The sequence below is a fragment of the Capra hircus genome, chromosome 8, assembly GCF_001704415.2.
Source record: "Capra hircus breed San Clemente chromosome 8, ASM170441v1, whole genome shotgun sequence".
NCBI lineage: Eukaryota > Metazoa > Chordata > Mammalia > Artiodactyla > Bovidae > Capra > Capra hircus.
In genome coordinates this window covers 64,944,693-64,964,269 of record NC_030815.1, presented here as the reverse complement: position 1 = coordinate 64,964,269, position 19,577 = coordinate 64,944,693, and the positions used below count along the sequence as shown (strand labels likewise).

The 19,577-nt window shown below is 39.7% G+C and overlaps 1 protein-coding gene across 2 annotated transcripts in view; it reads left to right on the top strand.

Moving 5' to 3' along the window:
- TEX10 (testis expressed 10) overlaps positions 813 to 19,577 on the top strand; it is a 49,034-nt gene continuing 30,269 nt past the window's right edge. For both annotated transcript variants that reach the window (XM_018052246.1, XM_018052245.1), the window contains exons 1-5: positions 813 to 1,011; positions 4,603 to 4,791; positions 6,421 to 7,133; positions 7,512 to 7,755; positions 12,187 to 12,299. In XM_018052246.1, the coding sequence (XP_017907735.1) occupies positions 4,612 to 4,791; positions 6,421 to 7,133; positions 7,512 to 7,755; positions 12,187 to 12,299 (1,250 nt within the window). In that variant the 5' untranslated portion in view covers positions 813 to 1,011; positions 4,603 to 4,611. The remainder of the gene's footprint in view (positions 1,012 to 4,602; positions 4,792 to 6,420; positions 7,134 to 7,511; positions 7,756 to 12,186; positions 12,300 to 19,577) is intronic.

Here is a 19,577-nt window from a genome sequence, read left to right as displayed (position 1 = left end):
AGAGAATGCCATCTACAAGCAAAGAAACATGTAAAGCTTAAGCTTGGAGAGAGGCGTGGACCAGATGCTTCCACTGAGCTCCCAGACATCACTGCTGTTAATCCCTATCCAGCAAACTGAGGCTCACTCCTTATTAGCTTTACTAAGTCTTATAACCTGATAAACTGTAGAAACAAATTTAAATCAAGTTCTAAAATCCATATCTGGGGCTCCACGCCTCCTGCAAATCTTTGGCAAGGCTATCTTTCAAAGACGCATTGTCTTTGCTTTCCCAGTTCCTTTCTAGGCATTCAACTTTCTCTCTTAAATTCTCTGGGCCCACTTGATTTCAGTAGCAGGAACCCTACCTAGTGCTGAGAAACTAAATATTAGAGAAAATCCTCAACTAAGACTTTCAGACTCCAGATGCTAGGTGTATTTTTCCCTCTTGTCAACTAATTCTTAATTGCTCCATCCAGGTTAAAGTTCCCAGGAATTCTAGGGTTCTTGCAGTCCCAAACTTTTCCTCTTTCTTAATTCAGTTCAACTTATACTCTTATTTGAATGTGGCTCCAGGTCTGAAGAACAGTGCTCTAGCAGGGAGAGAAGACGCCAGCCCTCAACTACCTGTGACCAGGGCGACACCCATCAGTAAATGCACGCCAGGGACATTCGGGGAGGGCCAAGCTTTGTCCTTGGATCCTACGCTCTACGATCTCAGATTCCCGGAGCGCGGGGAGCTTCCGGCGCGGGCCCGCCCCCTCCTCCTGGGGGCGGAGCCTGCCGCTCCCGCTCCCGCCTCCCCGGCTGCGCGCGGCTGCGGGCCGTGATCACGTGAGCGCGGCGCGGCGGAGGAGGGGCCCTGATTTCCGGGCGGCGGAAGGAGACGCGGCCGCGTGAGGACGAGGCGATTTGAAAACACGCTTCGGGAGCGAGAGGCTGAGGCCGGTGGCGCCCGCCGTTGCCCACTGGGCTCTTCCTCGCACGTTCTTCCCCTCTGCCTCCGCGCCCGGGTCCCGGCCGGGTCCGCAGGTGAGCGGTCGCCGCCGGTCGGGCCGGGCCCTCTCGGGGCGCGGGACGGCGCGCGGGGCCGTTGCCCCGGGCCGTTGCCCCTCGGTCCGCGGCCCAGGCGGGTAGGGCGGGCTGGGGTCAGTCTGCGTCCCCCCGGGGCCGGGTCGTGGCGCTCCGACAGAGCAGGGCCTGGGTGCGGAGAGGGGCAGCGCGGGGGCGGGGCGCCCCGCGGGCATTTGAAGCGTTTCAAGTGACTGGGCGGGTTCGCGCGGTTTCGGGTCTAGGAGACTTTTAGGCCGGTGTGCGTTAATTGGGCCCCGCTTCCTGGACTGTGGTCCGGACCGCCGTCCCCTGTGGGAGAAGGAAAGATAGTTTCTTGAAAACCACGGGGTCTTCGCTTATGGGATACGGGACCAAAGTCTGGGGTTGAGGATGCGCAGTCGTCTCGTACTCAAATCGGCCCTCGCAGTCCAGGTGTGGAGTAACCAACCGAGCAGGTTCAGACCATCGGATGTCTCGAGTGGTCCTGTCTGGGATATTTGTTCTTTGGAAAGTCAGGTGTCTCCGATTGGCCCCTAGGTAGAGTTTGGAGGAACTCGTGAGCGTAAAGGGTTAGAGAGGAAATTACCAAAGGCCGAGTACAATGTGACTTATTGAGGGTTTTTTTTTTTTTGGCGGGTGGAAAGAAGTTGGAAATTAGGAGAGGGTAGTGAGGTGGCAGACAAACTAGCTGAAATTCGGTTCGGTTGAAATCCTGGTAGACTAGACTCTCCTTTTTATTGAAATTAGAAAGCCTGTAGTTGGAGCATATGAAATTCATCTTGAAAACTTTTGAGGCTCACCTGCTTCAAGTGATGTGAGAGCTCAGTCCCTGAGGTTGGTGTTCCTACCATCTATTCGATACCAGCTTCTGTAAAAGTGGCTTGTGTTAGTTTCTCAGTTGTATCCGACTCTTTGTGAACCCATGGACTCTAGCGTACGCTCTCCAAGGGATTTTCCAGGCAAGAATACTGGAGTGGGTTGCCATTTCCTTCTCCAGGAATCTTGCTGACCCAGGGATCGAACCGGGTCTCCTGTGTTGCAGGCAGATTTACTCTCTGAGCCACCAGGGAGGCCGTTTGGTTTGCTGTATTACGAAAATCTTGCTTTTAAGCGAAAATAACAGTTGCTGTAGAACTTTGAGTTCCTAGTATAAAAATGCTCCCTGTGTACCATAATAATAATCTTATTAGCTTGAAAAGTCAAGGAGAGGCGGTCAGTCTTGTTAGCTTTCCTAACAGAGGGAGAACAGAGTAATTAATACTGAGTGGTGGGTAATGCTTGTACAAGCTTGACTGTGTGTTGGACCCTGATCAGCTAGTTAGTGGCTAAAGATAGCACAGAGAATTAGGGGGTGGAGGGTTAATTGATTCGATTTTTCTAAATATCTTGTTCGACTTGTTTTCATCTCTGGTACTAGATAGTAATTGTAGTGAAAGCTCACAAACTGTGCTTGCTTATTTCAGAGAGGCCAAGTGAGTATTAGGGCCCTCTTTGTAGTTTTTACCTACTCATATTTTAGACCAGAATAACTGGAGGTGTGGGTGGGCTGAAAATTTGATATTGGGATAAATGAAATAAGGCAAGCCATTTTGCCACCTTTCCCCCAATTCTCACCAGGATTGCAGTATATATAGCATAAAGTTGGTTTTGATGAATTCAGTCTTATTTACAAAACCCTCTTCCAAGTCCTTAATAAAGGACTGACACATCTTTCAAATGGTTTTAGCATCACCCTCCTTGCATGATCTTGTGAGAACTGAATGCTTTTGTATATCTGCTATTATGCTTGATATGTACTGGTCATGAGACTAAGAAAATACACCTTTGTGCTTATAGCATATCTGTTGACCGTGCCAGGCACAGTTCTGAGTATTTTACACATGAGCTCATTTGCTCCTCATTCATCTTACCTAGTAACAACTCTATGAGGTAAGCATTATTATTAGCCCGGTTTTGTAGATAAAAACTGAGACAGGTGGTTTAACTTTGGCTATAAAGTGCAAGAGTCTGGATAAGAGCTAGTTGCTCTCTTGTATCTGCTCTTAACCTATGTAGCCAAACCCTAGGTAATAGGGCTCTAATGTGTTAAAACCTTGTAACCATGTGAATTTGAATGTAATGTCATAGGTGATTAGCTTCTAGATTCCTGAAACTTCAAGTTTCTGGTCTTGCACCAGCCATTTTATTAATCTTAAAATAATGCAAACCTTCATTTTGCTCAAATTTCTTGAACTCCCACGTGTAGCGTTGTGACTTAAAAAAAGTAGCTAGGCATAGGATAATTATGATAGGTCAGGGGAAGTTTTATTTATTCCAGAGACACCTACTCTGGTGGGTATACAGTGCAAGGTAGGGTTTATTATTTTTGTGTGGAAAAGGCTTCAAGAAGGGCTGAGCCAGTTCCAGGTCTAGAAGGCTATTTTTTTAGATAGCGGTTAGTTGATGGGAAGATAAAGCTGTAGAGGAAGTTAGGAAGGATCGCTGACGGTCAAACCCAGGTGTTTTTACTGTAAGCAAGTAAAAGGAGCAGCTGAAAGCTTGTGAGCCTTGATCAGATCTGTGTTTAGAAAGAGCCCTCTGGCGATTATCAAATGGACCACGAAGTGGACACTTACTGACAAGGCAGGAATGCTGGTGGGGAAACTTGAACAGTCTTGGCTTGAAATAAAGGATTTAAGCAGGGAGTGGGAATGGGGAGAAGGCACAGATCAAAGATTTTGTGTGTAAGTGGGATAATCTGTGTGTAAATTGAAAGAATATGATGGAGAAAGAGAAGTGCAGTTCAACAGGGTTATACCTGAGTGGTTATAATAGCGGCCTAGCTGGTCTTTGTTCCTTAGCTCTCTGTTACGCTGTATTTCCTTTTATATTGCTTTTTTTCCTCCTCTTTTTGTTTCCGGTTTATATCTAGTCTGCACTTTTCCTGGTGTTCAGAATGCTAGTACTTTCATTTTTGCCTATACCAAGCTTATCCCCTATTCTTCATCTCTACTGTTTTCCTTGCTCATGAAATGCCCAGTGCCTGTCCTTGCTGCATATCTGAATCATCCCCATTTTCAGGCACTCAGCTTAGGTTCATGAAATTTTTCCTAGCTATTACAGGCTGCATTCAATAATAAAATTGGTTTAGACTTTGTTTTGCTAGAGCTTCTTGGGGGTTTCTGGGGGCCAGGAGCTTCCCAGTAGGTGCAAGGTATACCTGTAGCAACTCTGCTACCTCCCTCTTGTCCTATGAAAACAAAAAATTTTCAGAAGTTTTTTCCTTTTTTATTGAAGTATAAATATATTAATTGAAATAAACACAAGTTTTCTACTTAGCACATTGCTCGACCCAAGATTCCTATTTAGAACATTGCTTGACAAAAGGTTGCATAGTGAAAAATATCTTAAGTAAACTTTGTTTTTTCTTTATAAACGTATTTTCCATTGAATATTTTGATGCATTGGCATGGTTATTGTTGATCTTGACAATGTTAGAGTAATGTAAAGGTTAGAGAATACCTTCTCTATTCTTCTATAACTTATCTTTGGTCTGTATTCATTGTTTTTAAATTAATTCTTTCATCATAGTACTCAAGAATGACCAAAAAAAGAAAACGCCAAGATGATTTTCAGAAAGTAAAACTAAAAGTTGGTAAGAAGAAGCCCAGGTCAGAAAATTCTACTCTTACAAACTTTAAAACGAAGACTATACATCTGCCTGAGCAGCTCAAAGAGGATGTAACACTTCCAACAAACAATAGAAAACTTAACATAAAGGTAAATCATAAACATTTTTTTGATGATAGGATTTTCCTTAAAGTCATCTAGAATGGTGTACTTTTATGGAAAGTTGTTTTAACTCTTGAAAGTGAAAGTGAAGTCACTCAGTTGTGCCCAGCTCTTTGGGACCTCATGGACAGTAGCCTGCACCAAGCTCCTCTGTCCATGGGATTTTCAAGGCAAGAGTACTGGAGTGGGTTGCCATTTCCTTCTCCAGGGAATCTTCCTAACCCAGAGATCGAAGCCAGGTCTCTCACATTGTAGACAAACGCTTTACCGTCTGAGCCACCAGGGAAGTGGCTGAAGATTGGAGTTTATCTGTTTTTCGGAGGTCATGCTGCCACTACAACTTTCCCACTTCCTCCAGAAACACTTGCTCAGCTAAAGTCAAAGTGATTTCTCCCTTTGATATTCATGTGATAATTTAATATGTCATCTGGAAGTAATTTTTATATCTTTTTGATGTGTCAAGTTTTTGATGTGACAGGTCTTAAGCTGTTTTTATAGCTCATTAGGATAGGACCCTGTCTTACCCAGTTTTGAACCTTTACAATGCATAGCTATTCCAGATTCATAGTAAATGTGTGAAATTAATTGAAATTTAAGCAGTATTTTTGCTTAAAAATGTAACAGCTTTATTGAAATGTAATTTGCACATAATATTTATTATTTAAAGTGGACAGTTCAGTGGTTTTTAACATATTTACATTGTTAGGCTGCTATCACAGTAATCTAGTTTTAAAACATTTTTATCACTTTAGAAAGAAACCTTATACCTATTAGAAGTTGCTCCCCATTTCTTTCCCACACTAGACAGCCACTAAGCTATCAGTAAAGATTTGCTTATTCTGGACTCTTCATATAAATGGAATCATGAAATGTGGTCTGTTGTTACTGGTCTTTCATTTAGCATGTTTTTGATGTTCATCCATGTTACAGCACATATCAAAACAATACTTCATACCTTTGATGTGTCAGATAGTATTCCAGTGCGGAGCTATGTTATATTTTTTCACTCAGCAGTTGATGGGCATTTGCTTACTCCCACTTTTTGACTCTTATGAATAATGCTGTTAGAGACATTTGTGAACAAATCTTTGTGAAGATACACGTGTTCTAGTTTTGCTTTCTAATGTCTGCAGGTTAAATAATATCAAAAAGATATTTGAAGTTGTGGTTTCTTTACAGATTATATAAATTATTCTAAATAGAATTGCCATATGTTACACTCTGAATAAAATACACAGACACCCTGAAAGACCACTTAAAATAGGCAGAAAATAGTGTAAATACGTATATGGTACATAGTAGGTCTTTAAGTGATAATGATAATTGCTGTCAGTTTAAACGAGTGTGCCTAATCCTGTGTAATTTCAAAACGAGAAAATACTGACTGAAAGTTAAACAATTCTTTTATGAAGCCAAAGCTACGTTAAAGCTAAAACTGTTTCTGATCTTAACAAAAGGTACATTTTTCTCAAAGTAACACTTGAAAAATACCTACTGAAGCAGCCCTGGACACCCACTGAAGTGTCACTTTATTAGCATAGTTTCAGTTAGCACTGTTTATTTAAAAATGATGTGTATGTATATGTATATACCTAAAACCTGTATTTTTATTTATAGGATTTGCTGTCACAGATGCATCACTACAATGCTGGGGTTAAACAAAGTGCTCTTCTTGGACTTAAAGACCTTTTGTCTCAATACCCATATATAATTGATGCACACCTTTCAAACATATTAAGTGAAGTGACTGCTGTGTTTACAGATAAAGATGCTAATGTACGATTAGCAGCAGTTCAACTTCTTCAATTCCTGGCCCCCAAAATACGAGCTGAACAAATTTCTCCATTTTTTCCTTTGGTAAGTGCCCATCTCTCTAGTGCCATGACTCACATTACTGAAGGAATTCAGGAGGACTCTTTAAAAGTTTTGGACATTCTGCTGGAACAGTACCCAGCTCTGATTACTGACCGTAGCAGTATATTGCTTAAGAATTTTGTAGAACTTATTTCTCATCAGCAGCCGTCCAAAGGACTGGTAAATAGAGACAGATCCCAGTCCTGGATACTTTCTGTAAATCCTAATCGGAGACTCACTTCTCAGCAGTGGAGGCTGAAAGTCTTAGTGAGACTCAGTAAATTCCTTCAGGCCTTGACAGATGGATCCAGTAGGTTGAGAGAAAGTGAAGGACTTCAGGAACAAAAAGAAAATCCCCATGCCACTAGCAACTCCATTTTTATCAACTGGAAGGAACATGCCAACGACCAGCAACACATCCAGGTTTATGAAAATGGGGGTTCACAGCCAAATGTCAGTTCACAGTTCAGGCTACGGTAAGGATTTCAGTTACGTCCACACTCAGTTTTCCTGTATTGAATTATAACTGCTGACCATTGATGGCTAATGGCGGGAGACACGCAGGTGTCTTCCAAAGTTTCAATAGTTACTCATAATTTAATTTTATTTACTGATGGGAGGAGTCATTTCAAAATATACTAATTTACTCATTTCTAGCAAAGCCTAATGGAAAGTAAAAATTGATCGTCTTTTGGCTTTGTCTTAGAATTCTGTTTTTCTTGCTAGTGTTGATCAATGTAATTATCAATTCATGGTGCTTCATTTTACTGGTACTTAATATATTTAAGATTTAAATTAAGCAAGGAGTAATATTTTTTAATTAAAAATTTTTCATTCTTACCTTTCCTTGCTAGGTATCTGGTTGGAGGACTAGGCACTGTGGATGAAGGCCTGTCGTCTACTGAAAACTTGAAAGGATTTATTGAGATAATAATTCCATTGCTAATTGAGTGCTGGATTGAAGCTGTGCCTCCACAACTAATGGCTTCTGTTGGAAATGGTATAGAACGAGAACCTCTGCAGGTTATGCAGCAAGTTCTTAATATTATTTCCCTTTTGTGGAAACTCTCTAAACAACATGATGAAACTCATAAATTGGTGAGAACTACTGGGTTATTTTCTGAGTAATGCCTTTTATCATAACTGGACATTAAAAATCAGTGTATTACTACCAACTGGTTATGCATTTTCCAAAAAATTCCCAAGATTTAACTATAAACTTGTAACATTTGCTCAAAACTGCAAATTAAAATAATTCTTTGAGTTTGTTATCTGTTTTAATTTTTAAGTGAAATGTACAGCAAGGTGCTTGATTTCTTTTTTTATTAACTATATAATAATGTTACATTGTATTATTTATGGCAGATTGATTACATAGGAACATTCTAGTGTCTGGAGACCTCTTGCTTGATTTAAAAAGTTGGTTATTAAGCAGTGTCTTCCAGTTTGGGCCACGTTACAGAGTTTATGCCAAGAAATGGATGAAACTGAAGATCTCATATCTAACCCTGAGTTGTTTTAAACTATTACATTTCAGGGAAGAAGCTATATGTAAATTTGCTTGGTGTATGCTTTTTTGTTTTCTTCTTGATAAAGGATGTAAATTGGAAAGCATTTCTTAAAGTTACCTTTACTGTAGGTAAGCTGCAATTGCCGGTATGGTGCAAGTGACGTTAACCTAAGTAATTCCAAGTCATAGAACAGTTTCCAGCTAGCAAACATGTTTCTGGATGAGTGAATTTACCTCCTGTTTGGGGAGATTTTGAGTATTGGTGGGCTTTTTAAAAGTGTTTTGTTGTGGGGAATATAATGCATAGTCCATGGCACAAGTAAGGAAGAACATGCTTGAGTGATGCTGGATTAATGTGGTTAATCTTAAAAAAGGCAGCTGCTGGAACAATACTTCTTGGAGCATCGTTTTATAGGAGAATTTCTGCAGTGACTTGACTAGGAAGTTGTGAATCTTTGAAGTTGCCTACATATGTACAGAATGGACAAGGCAGTTTTTTAGTTTTGTTTAGTTCTTTTTATTTCAGGCATTTGGGTGTTTAATTATTCATGGGCACCTTAATGCTTATTATTGCTTTAGTAATGTTTGTAATTAGATAGAATGGTAGGACTAAATGCAGATTCATTAATTGTGTAGTTTTGGATCATCTACTGTCATTCAGATAACACTACTACTGCTGCTGCTAAGTCACTTTAGTTGTGTCCGGCTGTGCGACCCCATAGACAGCAGCCCACCAGGCTCTGCCGTCCTGGGACTCTCCAGGCAAGAACACTGAGATAACACAGAATCTAAACACTGCCTTAGTTTTACAATATTTTAAATAGTATGTTTTAGAAATATTCTGTGCTATTACAACTAAAATTATTTATTAGCAGTTCATTAACATAGGATACTAAATTCAGAAGACTGTTTTGCACAGACTGTTGAAGGTTATGTAGAATAGTAAATTGGGATAGTGTATAAAATTGAAATAAACCGAGGGTGGTTAATTCAAATAGAAATAGTATTTAAAAGCATCCATTGGTAGAATTCTCTAATTTACCATGGCAGATTTGAACTGTAATAACTGAATAAGGTAAATCTATTACTTTGCAGACAGAGTATAAATATGTATGTTACACCAGATGACATTAAAATGCCTGTTATTTTATTTTTCATTACCATTCCTGCTGTTAGTTCCTCTTTCTCATTCACCTTAGTTATAGCTTCGTACTTAGGATATTGAGTGGTCAAAGTTCAAACTTTAGGAGGAATGAAATGGCATTCCTTGGTCTTCTAATTATGCACCACAGGCTGAATTTTTTTCAGAAAATTCAGAAAATGTGTAGGTTTTCTGTTGATAAATTGGCATCTGTATTAGGGTGCAACCTAAGGGTAACTGACTGCTTACTTTTTAAGTTTTGCTAAATGCATATAGTGTGTTTGTATTTTGCTGCATAATTGAGAGGTTTCATTTTTGTCCAGGTATTTTTTTTAAAAAACCTTTTTAGGAATTTGAAATCTTTCATCTTTGGAAAGAAATTTCAAGTTAACACTAAATCTTATTTGCAGTGGTTGAGTACTCAGATCCTAACTGAGGTGGTTTATTTCTAATACACTCTTTGTATCCTTAATATCCTTAATTTAAAGTATACTGTGTTTAATATTTTTAAGACACACAGTTGTTTTAAAATACAATGTAACATTAACTTTTTAGTTAACTTCAATTTTTGGAGGCCTGTCTTAATAGCTTTAGGTCAGTATTATAATTTTATACACTACGGAGATTTTGTTGTATCTTAGCTTTGTATTTTAATACTTGCTACTTTCAGTCTAAATGTTTCTTTATTGTTTCATTTTACCATGAAGATCAGAATTTGTGAGAAAGAATTGGATGCAAAGGTTAATTGAGCATATGTAAATTTGGCTGTTTAATTAAAATTCAGTTCCTTAGTAAACAGTGGTCGCATTTCAAATGCTCAGTAGCCTCAGGTGGCAGGTGTGTTGGACAGCACAGATATAAAATAGCTCTGTCACTGCAGAAAGGTCTTTTGAATAGCACTGCTTTGCAGTAAGTTAGGTTCTGTGCTAGACTGTGGGAATACAGAGATAAACATGACTGACAAGGCAAATACTTAGCTCCTGGTGGGGTTGAGAGATGATGTCCAACAAATCGATGATGTCCATCATGTCATCATTAGGAAGAAAGATGAAAGTGGGATACGAGAGAACATGTAATGAAACTGCAGGGAGGGGACTGTTAAATAGGTGGTCGGGAATGCCTTCTTAACATCTACATGTCACTGAATGAAGAGAAGGAGCAAGTCTTGTGAAGACCTGTGGGAAGAACCTTCTAGGCACAGGGAACAGCAAGTGCAAAACCCTGAAGTGAGAACAAATTTGACATACTTGAGAAATGGCAGCAAGGCCTATGCAAGTGCGGTACTGGGACAGTGGTGGATGATGAGGGGGGAAGTGACAGTAGCCACATTGTGTGGTTCCTTGTGGTCTGTGGTAAAGAGTTACAATTTTAACCTCAGTGTGGTGAAAAGACATTGGAGGGTTTTAAGCAGAGGAGTGGTATGATCTAAATTATGTTTATTTAACTTTAATATGTCACATTTACAAATAAAACAGTAATAAACTCCCATGTCCTCATTCTCCAGCTCTAGCAAAACTGGGGCCCAACTGAGATCATTGATCCCATGGATGACCTGTCCTTCCTTTATATACATTATCTCCTTTATCCTTTCCTGTAATATTTTGAAGTGTGATTTATGATTTAAATGATCACCCTGGCTGCTGTGTAGAGAATTAAGTTTAGGGGGGCAAGAGGAAAAACATGAGGACCATTGGGAGACTGAAACAGTAATCTTTTTTTTTTTTCACTTTTTTTTTTTTTTTTTAGGTTCATTGACTTTATTTTTTTAATTTTTATTTTTTTAATTTTAAAATGTTTAATTCTTACATGTGTTCCCAAACATGAATCCCCCTCCCACCTCCCTCCCCATAACATCTCTCTGGGTCATCCCCATGCACCAGCCCCAAGCATGCTGTATCCTGCGTCAGACATAGACAGGCAATTCGATTCTTACATGATAGTATACATGTTAGGATGCCATAATCTTAAGTGAGAGGTGATGGTGGCTTGGAGTCCTACAGTAGCTGGTGGTTGAAGTGATGAGAGGCAGCTGGATTCTGGTGAAAGCAGCGAGAATGCTGGTGTATATAGTAAAGAAAAGAGGAGCAGGAGTGATGCCTGTATTAATGGTCTAAATGATGGTGTGACCACCCATAGGAGAGTACAGTTTATTCATGTTAAATTTAAGATGCCTATTAGAAGTCCAGGAGTTGTCAAGTACATGTTTTTAGGTCAAGAAAAAGAGAAGAACCTAGTGAAGGTAACTAAGGAGATGTACTGCAATAGCTAGCTATTGATTTATGGTCTGAGTTTGGCCTCCAGTTTTGCTGGAGCTGGAGCTAGCTATTGTAGCATCTCATGTCCCATATCCCAAGCAACCTCTCAGTCACTGGCAGACTGCAATGATTGGTCCTCTGGATAGCAGGAAATCAGTGTTTCAGGTAGGAGAACATGATACATTGAAGAATACTGCTGAAGAATTTTAGACAAGTACAGTGACTTGTGAAGGTGTGAAATGCCTTTAACTAGCAGTAGCATTTCTAGAGAATAGTTACTCTTAAATGGAATACTAGGGAGAAGATTTTCTTGTATATTTTATAAATATTAGTAGTTTGAATTCAGAATTTTATTAAATCTTACTTTCTCCCTTTTTTCTCCTTCTAAGTAGATAAATGCATGTAAAAATAAAACCAGCAAAAAGAACTGTGGGTGAAAATTGGATGGCCTAACAGTTTATTCAGATTTTAAGATATTACATATTATATCATTAGCAGAAGATGTATTATAAGGGTAAATTTGTAAGTGAATATTGACAAGTTGTTGTTTCTACTTTAAGTCTTATTTGCTATTTTAAGTTATTGTTTCTTATAGATTTTCTAATCTGTGCTTATTTTACTAGGAGTCATGGCTTCGAAAGAATTACCTTATTGATTTCAAACACCATTTTATGAATAATTTTCCATATGCCTTAAAAGAAATAACCAAGCAAAAAAGGAAAGAGACAAATAAAAGGTATTGCCATTCTCTTTCACTGTTTAATCTGACATTTTCAGAAAACAGTCTTAAACTGAACTTTGTACACTGTGAGATGTTTTTATATAGACTTTGTGAAGTAAAGATAAAAGCTATAGTATCTGATCTTAAGTCACTTTAAGCCCTGGACTTGCAATTTTACTTAACTTTTATTTTTATTTTTAATCTGTAAAGTGAATGTTTTGTGCTAAATGAGTGTCAGCTATCAAATTGTATAGATAAGAATTTAATAAAAATTTGCTAAGAGTGGATAGTTTATTTGTGAGAGGTGCTCTGTAATTACTGAATCTTTGAGAGCATAACATCACTAGTTTCTGCTCTCATTTATATACTCAAGAAAGCGTAATACAACTATTATCAGTATCCTGATGGAAGAGAGATAATTGGAGAAAAGTAGTTCTCTTTTTTAAAATAAGTGGAAAGAATGAATTATGGATGAAGTTTCACTGGAAAAGTGTAAGCCTGGAAGTTATTTCAAATGATTACCTGAAGTAAGAGCAGATAAATGTAAAAACAAATTACCCAATAAAATTTGACAAGCAGATACAAGTTAGAAAACTCAAGGTGTAATTCCCCAAATGAGCAAACACTTGAGCAGATGTTAAAGTCTGTCAGAAGGTTCTTAATTTATCAAAAGGAAGAATCAGTGAGGCTCTTTGGGCAGAGTTCAGAGGATATGCTCAGAAGTGAAAAGTATGTTGTAGGCAGATAAACTTCATTCATTCACTAAAAGTTTTTTGGTCTCTCACTGTAAGTAAAGTATTATGACAGATAATTAGATGTCCTAAGGTATACTCTTTGATCTCTTAAGTGATTTCATAAATTGCAAAAATCAATACAAAATCTTAAAATTGATAAAAATGGGTGTCAGACTCTAGTCATGAGATGGAAATCATACCAGTGATTTTCACAGAGAATTTAATACAAATGGTTTTTAACTAGGTATTACACTAGGTATTTCCTAGTTTAATGGAAAATGGAAACTAGGTATTTCCACTTCATAGTGGAAAGGCGAACGGGAACAGTAAGGTACTGCAGAGGTAGACCTGCAGGAAGCGGCCACTGCCTCTTGACTGGGATAACAGAGAGAAGAGGGCAGGTAGCTTGAGTAGCTGTCTGGAGCCCAAACTCAGCCCTCTAGGACGGGGCTTGCACTCAGCTGGGACTGATGTCTGAGATCAGGAGAGGGGCCCAGTGGGATAGGGGTACAGGATTCAGCAAAGGGGGTTCTGGCTGGCTGGCACTGGTGTTCCAGGGGCACAATGATGCTGGTTCTGTGTCAGAGAAATACAGACTGGAACCGACTCTGGCTGCTAGAATGAACTGCTGCTGGCCTGAAGAGTGGTTGGGTTGCACTGGTGGCAAAAGGGAGCAAAAACTAGAAGTAGGAAGCAAACAGAAAGTGCCACATTTTCCTCTTACAGCTTTCCAGTCTCAAGTACCTCTTTGCTTCCCAGCTGGCTCAGTGGTAGAGAATCCTGCCAATGCAGGGGACAGATTTCAATCCCTCGGTTGGTAAGATCGGCTAGAGAAGGAAATGGCTACCCGCTCCAGTATTCTTGCCTGGGAAATCCCATGGACAGTAGCCTGGTGGGCTACAGTCCACGGGGTTGCAAAAGAGTCTGACACAGCTTAGTGACTAAACAATAACAAGTACTTTATTGGCAGAGCCTAACAAGAAGCAAACTGTAAAGGAGAAAATGTGGCTCACTCCCAGAATCACAAAGTAAGAGTGTGGAAGGGTGGTTTTAAGGCTGAGAAACAAAAGCTCAGTAACTTGCAGGAAGAAAAATGAATCTACATATTTAACACAAGGCATATTTAAATGTCATTAGAACTTTATGATTAAGAAATGCTATAGGAATTCATAGGAGGAGACAGATCCTTGTTAGGATAAACAGACAAAGCAGTGTTGGAGAATAGTGTTTTAACATGAATGTGACTTTAGCAGGCAGAAGTGAAGTGGAGGATGATTGTAGTAATGGAAGGAGATATTACAGGGCATGAGAGAGCCATAGAATGGTGTAATGGAGAACATGGGACAGACCTGCATCACATCAGTTTCTATTGATGAATACCCTTAATGTTGAAAGTCATTTTTTTGTCTCTGACCCTCATTTCTCTTTCATCCTTGGTCCTTTTGGCATTGAAGACTATTGGTTGGATCAAAACCATGTTTTAGGACCATTAATTTAGAGTTTCTGGAGTTGGAGGTGACAGAACCAAATAGGGAGATACTTTCTTGAGCAAGTAAGTTGTTAGGGTTTGTTTCCTCCAGATACAGTTTTCTTATTGACACAGAAGTTTTTAATCAGGTGCATGGGATAAGCTTTAGAATATCCTTCAACGTGTGAATGTAATTATATGTGTTTTTTATGTTGTCAAGTAAGAGGTTTCAGATATAATTTTCATCAAAATGAGATTGAATAAAAGGATGTTTGGAATTTGGTAGACCATTAAATGTAAGTAAACTAAGATCATGGCATCTGGTCCCATCACTTCATGGGAAATAGATGAGGAAACAGTGGAAACAGGGTCAGACTTTATTTTGGGCGGCTCCAAAATCACTGCAGATGGTGATTGCAGCCATGAAATTAAAAGATGCTTACTCCTTGGAAGGAAAGTTATGACCAACCTAGATAGAGTATTAAAAAGCAGAGACATCATTTTGCCAACAAAGGTCTGTCTAGTCAAGGCTATGGTTTTTCCAGTGGTCATGTATGGATGTGAGAGTTGCACTGTGAAGAAAGCTGAGTGCCGAAGAATTGATGCTTTTGAACTGTGGTGTTGGAGAAGACTCTTGAGAGTCCCTTGGACTGCAAGGAGATCCAACCAGTCCATCCTAAAGGAGATCAGTCCTGGTTGTTCATTGGAAGGACTGATGCCGAAGCTGAAACTCCAATACTTTGGCCACCTCATGCGAAGAGTTGACTCACTGGAAAAGACCTTGATGCTGGGAGGGGATTGGGTGCAGGAGGAGAAGGGGATGACAGAGAATGAGATGGCTGGGTGGCATCGCCGACTCGGTGGACATGAGTTTGGGTAAAATCCTGGAGTTGGTGATGGACAGGGAGGCCTGGCGTGCTGCAATTCATGGGGTCGCAAAGAGTCGGACACGACTGAACAACTGAACTGAAACTACTCGAGCATATGGGTGTACTGTCATTATTCACTTTATTGGACACTTAATATGTTGAAGGCACTTAGGAAAAAGAATAGGGTAAGAAGAGTGTATCAATGTAGTAAGGAGCTGGTCTTGCTCTATCATGGGGGCCATAGGTCCTAGGGAGGGCTGCCTGCCTAGGGAGTAATTTGTGCCAAGATATAAAAGGTGAAAAAGAACTATGAAGAGACTGAGGTGGTGAAATTGTGGAATTCTTAACAAAAGTGGATTGACAGTGGATTGACTATCATAAATTTCCCTAGTGATTTGTTTTGAGGGTCCGCAGGCTGCTCTTATACTTCCATAAGGAAGTACATTGACTATTTCGCAGGTAGCCTGTGGAGGCTATCTACTAAATTCACAAGTTAAAGTTAGAGGAGCCAGTGTGGCCTAGGCCAGTGGTTTTCAATTTTGACCTGATGTCTAGATTTTTTAATCTTGGGTTGAACTGTGGAGTTACAAAAGATACTATTTTCATTGTGGTAGAATGTCGATAGCATAAAATTTAACATTTTGACCATTTTTAAAGTGTACTGATTGGTGGCATTAAGTACATTCACGGTTTTCATGTTACCAAACTGAAACTCAGTACACATTAAATAATAACTTCCTATCCTCTTCTTCCCGCAGGTACTGGGAACTGCTATTGCACTTTTCTTCCTTTATTAATTTGAGTGTTCTGGGTACCACATACTGGTAGAAACTTAAAATATTGTTTTGTGTCTGGTTTAACTTAGCATGATATCTTTAACATTTATTCATGTTGTAGTGCTACTAGCATTTCATTCCTTTTTTTTTTTTAAATGGAGTTTAGTTTTTAGAGCAATTTTAGATTCATAGTAAAATTGAACAGAGAGTATGGAGTCCTCGTATACTGTACTGCTGCCTCTGTGGATGCATGGCCTCCCTCACTGTCAGCATCCCACACCAGAGCTGTATATTTGTTGTAAAATACGAACTTGACACATCATTTATACTCAGTCTTTGGTTTATGTTAGGGTTCACTCTTGGTGTTGTACAGTCTGAGTTTTGTGTAAGACACGGTATCATACATGGTATTTTCACTGTCCTAGAAGCAAGTTCGGAGAAGGCAACGGCAACCCACTCCAGTACTCTTGCCTGGAAAATCCCATGGACAGAGGAGCCTGGTAGGCTGCAGTCCATGGGGTCGCCAAGAGTCGGACACGACTGAGCGACTTCACTTTCACTTTTCACTTTCATGCACTGGAGAAGGAAATGGCAACCCACTCCAGTGATCTTGCCTGGAGAATCCCAGGGATGGGGGAGCCTGGTGGGCTGCCATCTGTGGGGTCGCACAGAGTCAGACATGACTGAAGCGACTTAGCAGCAGAAGCAAGTTGCCCTCCAAATATGCAAGTTCTGCATCTGTGGATTCAGAAAACCACAATTCATAAAGATGATACCCCATCTGCGGTCGGTTGAATATGTGGATGCAGAACGGTCTGGAGGGCTAACAGTATTCTTCACCACCATGCATTCACAGTTTAAAAGAACATGCCAGTTTCACTTAAAACTGTTCTTAAGTGGTAAAAATTACTAATCTTGTTAAGTCACAGTCCTTGAAAACACATATTTTTAATATTCTGTGGGGTGAAATGGGAAGTATGCCTGAAGTATTTTGGCTGTATACCAGAGAATGATGGTTGTCTCAAGGAAATGCACTTGTCATTCTGTTTTTATTTTCTGTGATGGACATGATTTTAATTTGAATGACTAACTGTGGTTATTCAGACTTGGGTATTTGCAGATGTTTTCTCAGAAATGAATAAAGTAAGCCTATCAGTTCCAGGAAAATAGTGTCTGAGCTAGAGATAAAATTTGAATCTTTAAGCAAAAATGAATATTTTGGGAGAACTTGTATCCACCATCTGAGTTTTATCTGTATATCCTACTTTTTTTGCTCTTCATTTTTTTCATCTCTCTTCATTAAGCTTATTTAGAAGCTGCTAGACGGTTTACACACACACACAAATACATATATGTATAATGAAGGAGAATATATGTATTCTCCTTTATTTCCAAGGACTGTTTTAACAGAGCACAGTACTTGGGTTTGGCAGTTTTCTTGTTTGAGCATGCTGACAGCAACACTTTGCTCTCTCTCGGTTTCCACTGCTGTTAGGAAGTCAGCTATGAGTCTGAACTATTGCTACTTTATAAAAGTTACTCCCCCCTCCCCTCCCATAAGACTTTTCTCCTTGTCTTTTTTTCTCTGCAGTTTGACAATGATGTATCCAGGTGTGGTTTTCTTTATTGATTTTCCTTGGAATTCAGTGAGCTTCTTAAATCTGAGATCTTGAATGAAGTGTGTAAACACATCTGAAAAAAATCTCATCTTCAAAAAAAATTTGTGCCATTTTTCTCCTTCCCTTTAAAGATTAATTGAATGTGTATAAGACCCACCTACTGATTTTTCTGTTTCTCTTTATCATTCAAACATACATTTGTTGAATTTGTTTTTATTTTTCAGTTCTAGAGTTCTGTCCAGTTATTCCAGCACCATTTGTGGAAAAGACTATTGTTTCTATTTTGGATTGCTTCTGCTCCTTTGTCTAAAATCATCAGTTGACTGTACTTGCAGGCCTCTCTTGGGGTTCTTGGATTAACCTGTGTTTGTCTATTCGTTCACCAGTACCATACTGTCTTGATTACTATAGTACAGTATGTCTTGAAATTGAGTGGTGTGAGTCCTCCAACATTGTTCCGCTTCAGTCTTATATTGGGTAGTCTAGTGTTTGCTTTTGTGTATAAAGTTCAGAAATCATTTTGTTGATAACTATAAAGTAACTGGCTGGGGTTTTGATTGGAATTGTGTTGAATCTATAGATCTAGTTGGGAAAAATTGTTAACTACTGAGGTGATGCATAACTGTGTCTGTTTTATGTAAGAGCTCTCTTTACTTCCAGTTCACCCGTACTCTGAAAGGGAAAGCCTTTAAGGGTCCAGCTTGAAGTAGGAATAATATACCAGAGTCCCTGTGTTTGTCTGGCTCTGGGGTTTGACTTTTCCCTGTGAGGCCTCTGAAAGGTTACTTCAGTTTTTTAGCCGTTTCGTTGGAATTGGCAGCAGCCCTTGGAAGTTGAGTGCTGTGGTCTTGCTTTATTTGGGGGACCCAGCAATTGATCATCATCTTGTTCCTTCTTGAATGCTTTTGAGTTGTTAAAAACTATTTCATCCAGCTTTTAAAGTTATTTTCAGGAAGGGAATCAGTTCTAATTTCCTCCTCTATCATTGCTGAAAATGAGTTTCCCCAGTTTCCTGCCTCCCTCATAGAATTGGTGGTCAGTGTATTTAGACTTTAAAATTTGGTGTAAATTCTTGGAGGAGCAGGATGAATTCTCCCAACTTTTTGATGTCTGTTGACACCTTCCAGACAGTAATAGGTTATACTGCTTAAGATAAGCTTAAGTACATCTTCAAAAGCTTTACCTGTGGTGAAGAAATGTTGCAGTCGAGCTTTTGTGTGGTCTGGTTAGTATAAAATGTGCTTTGGTTTTGGACACTGAACAGTTGGGCAAAGAACCTACCAGTAGTTTTGGGTTTGTAGTATATAGATTGCTAGTCATCTGTCCCAGTTTTCATTCATGCTTTCTCTTTGTTATAGAATTCCCAGTTTTTTGCTGGGCATTTGCTGTGCTGTGCTGTGCTATGCTTACTCTCAGTCATGTCCTGACTCTTTGCGACCCCATGGACTGTAGTTTGCCAGGCTCCTCTGTCCATGAGGATTCTCCAGGCAAGAATACTGGAGTGAGTTGCCATGCCCTTCTCCAGGGGATCTTCCCAACCCAGGGATGGAACCCAGGTATCCCACATTGCAGGCGTATTCTTTACCAACTGAGGTACCAGGGAAACCCAAGAATACTGGACTGGGTGGCCTATCCCGTCTCCAGGGGATCTTCCCAACCCAGGAATCGAACTGGGATCTCCTGCATTGCAGGCGGATTCTTTACCAGCTGAGCTAAAAGCCCACATGCATGTATGCATTTAAGCAGACTTCAGATCCAGCTAACTTTTATTCTTCCATACATCCCCCTTTCTCCTAGTCTGTACCAGCATTGTTTCTTGAGTTCGTC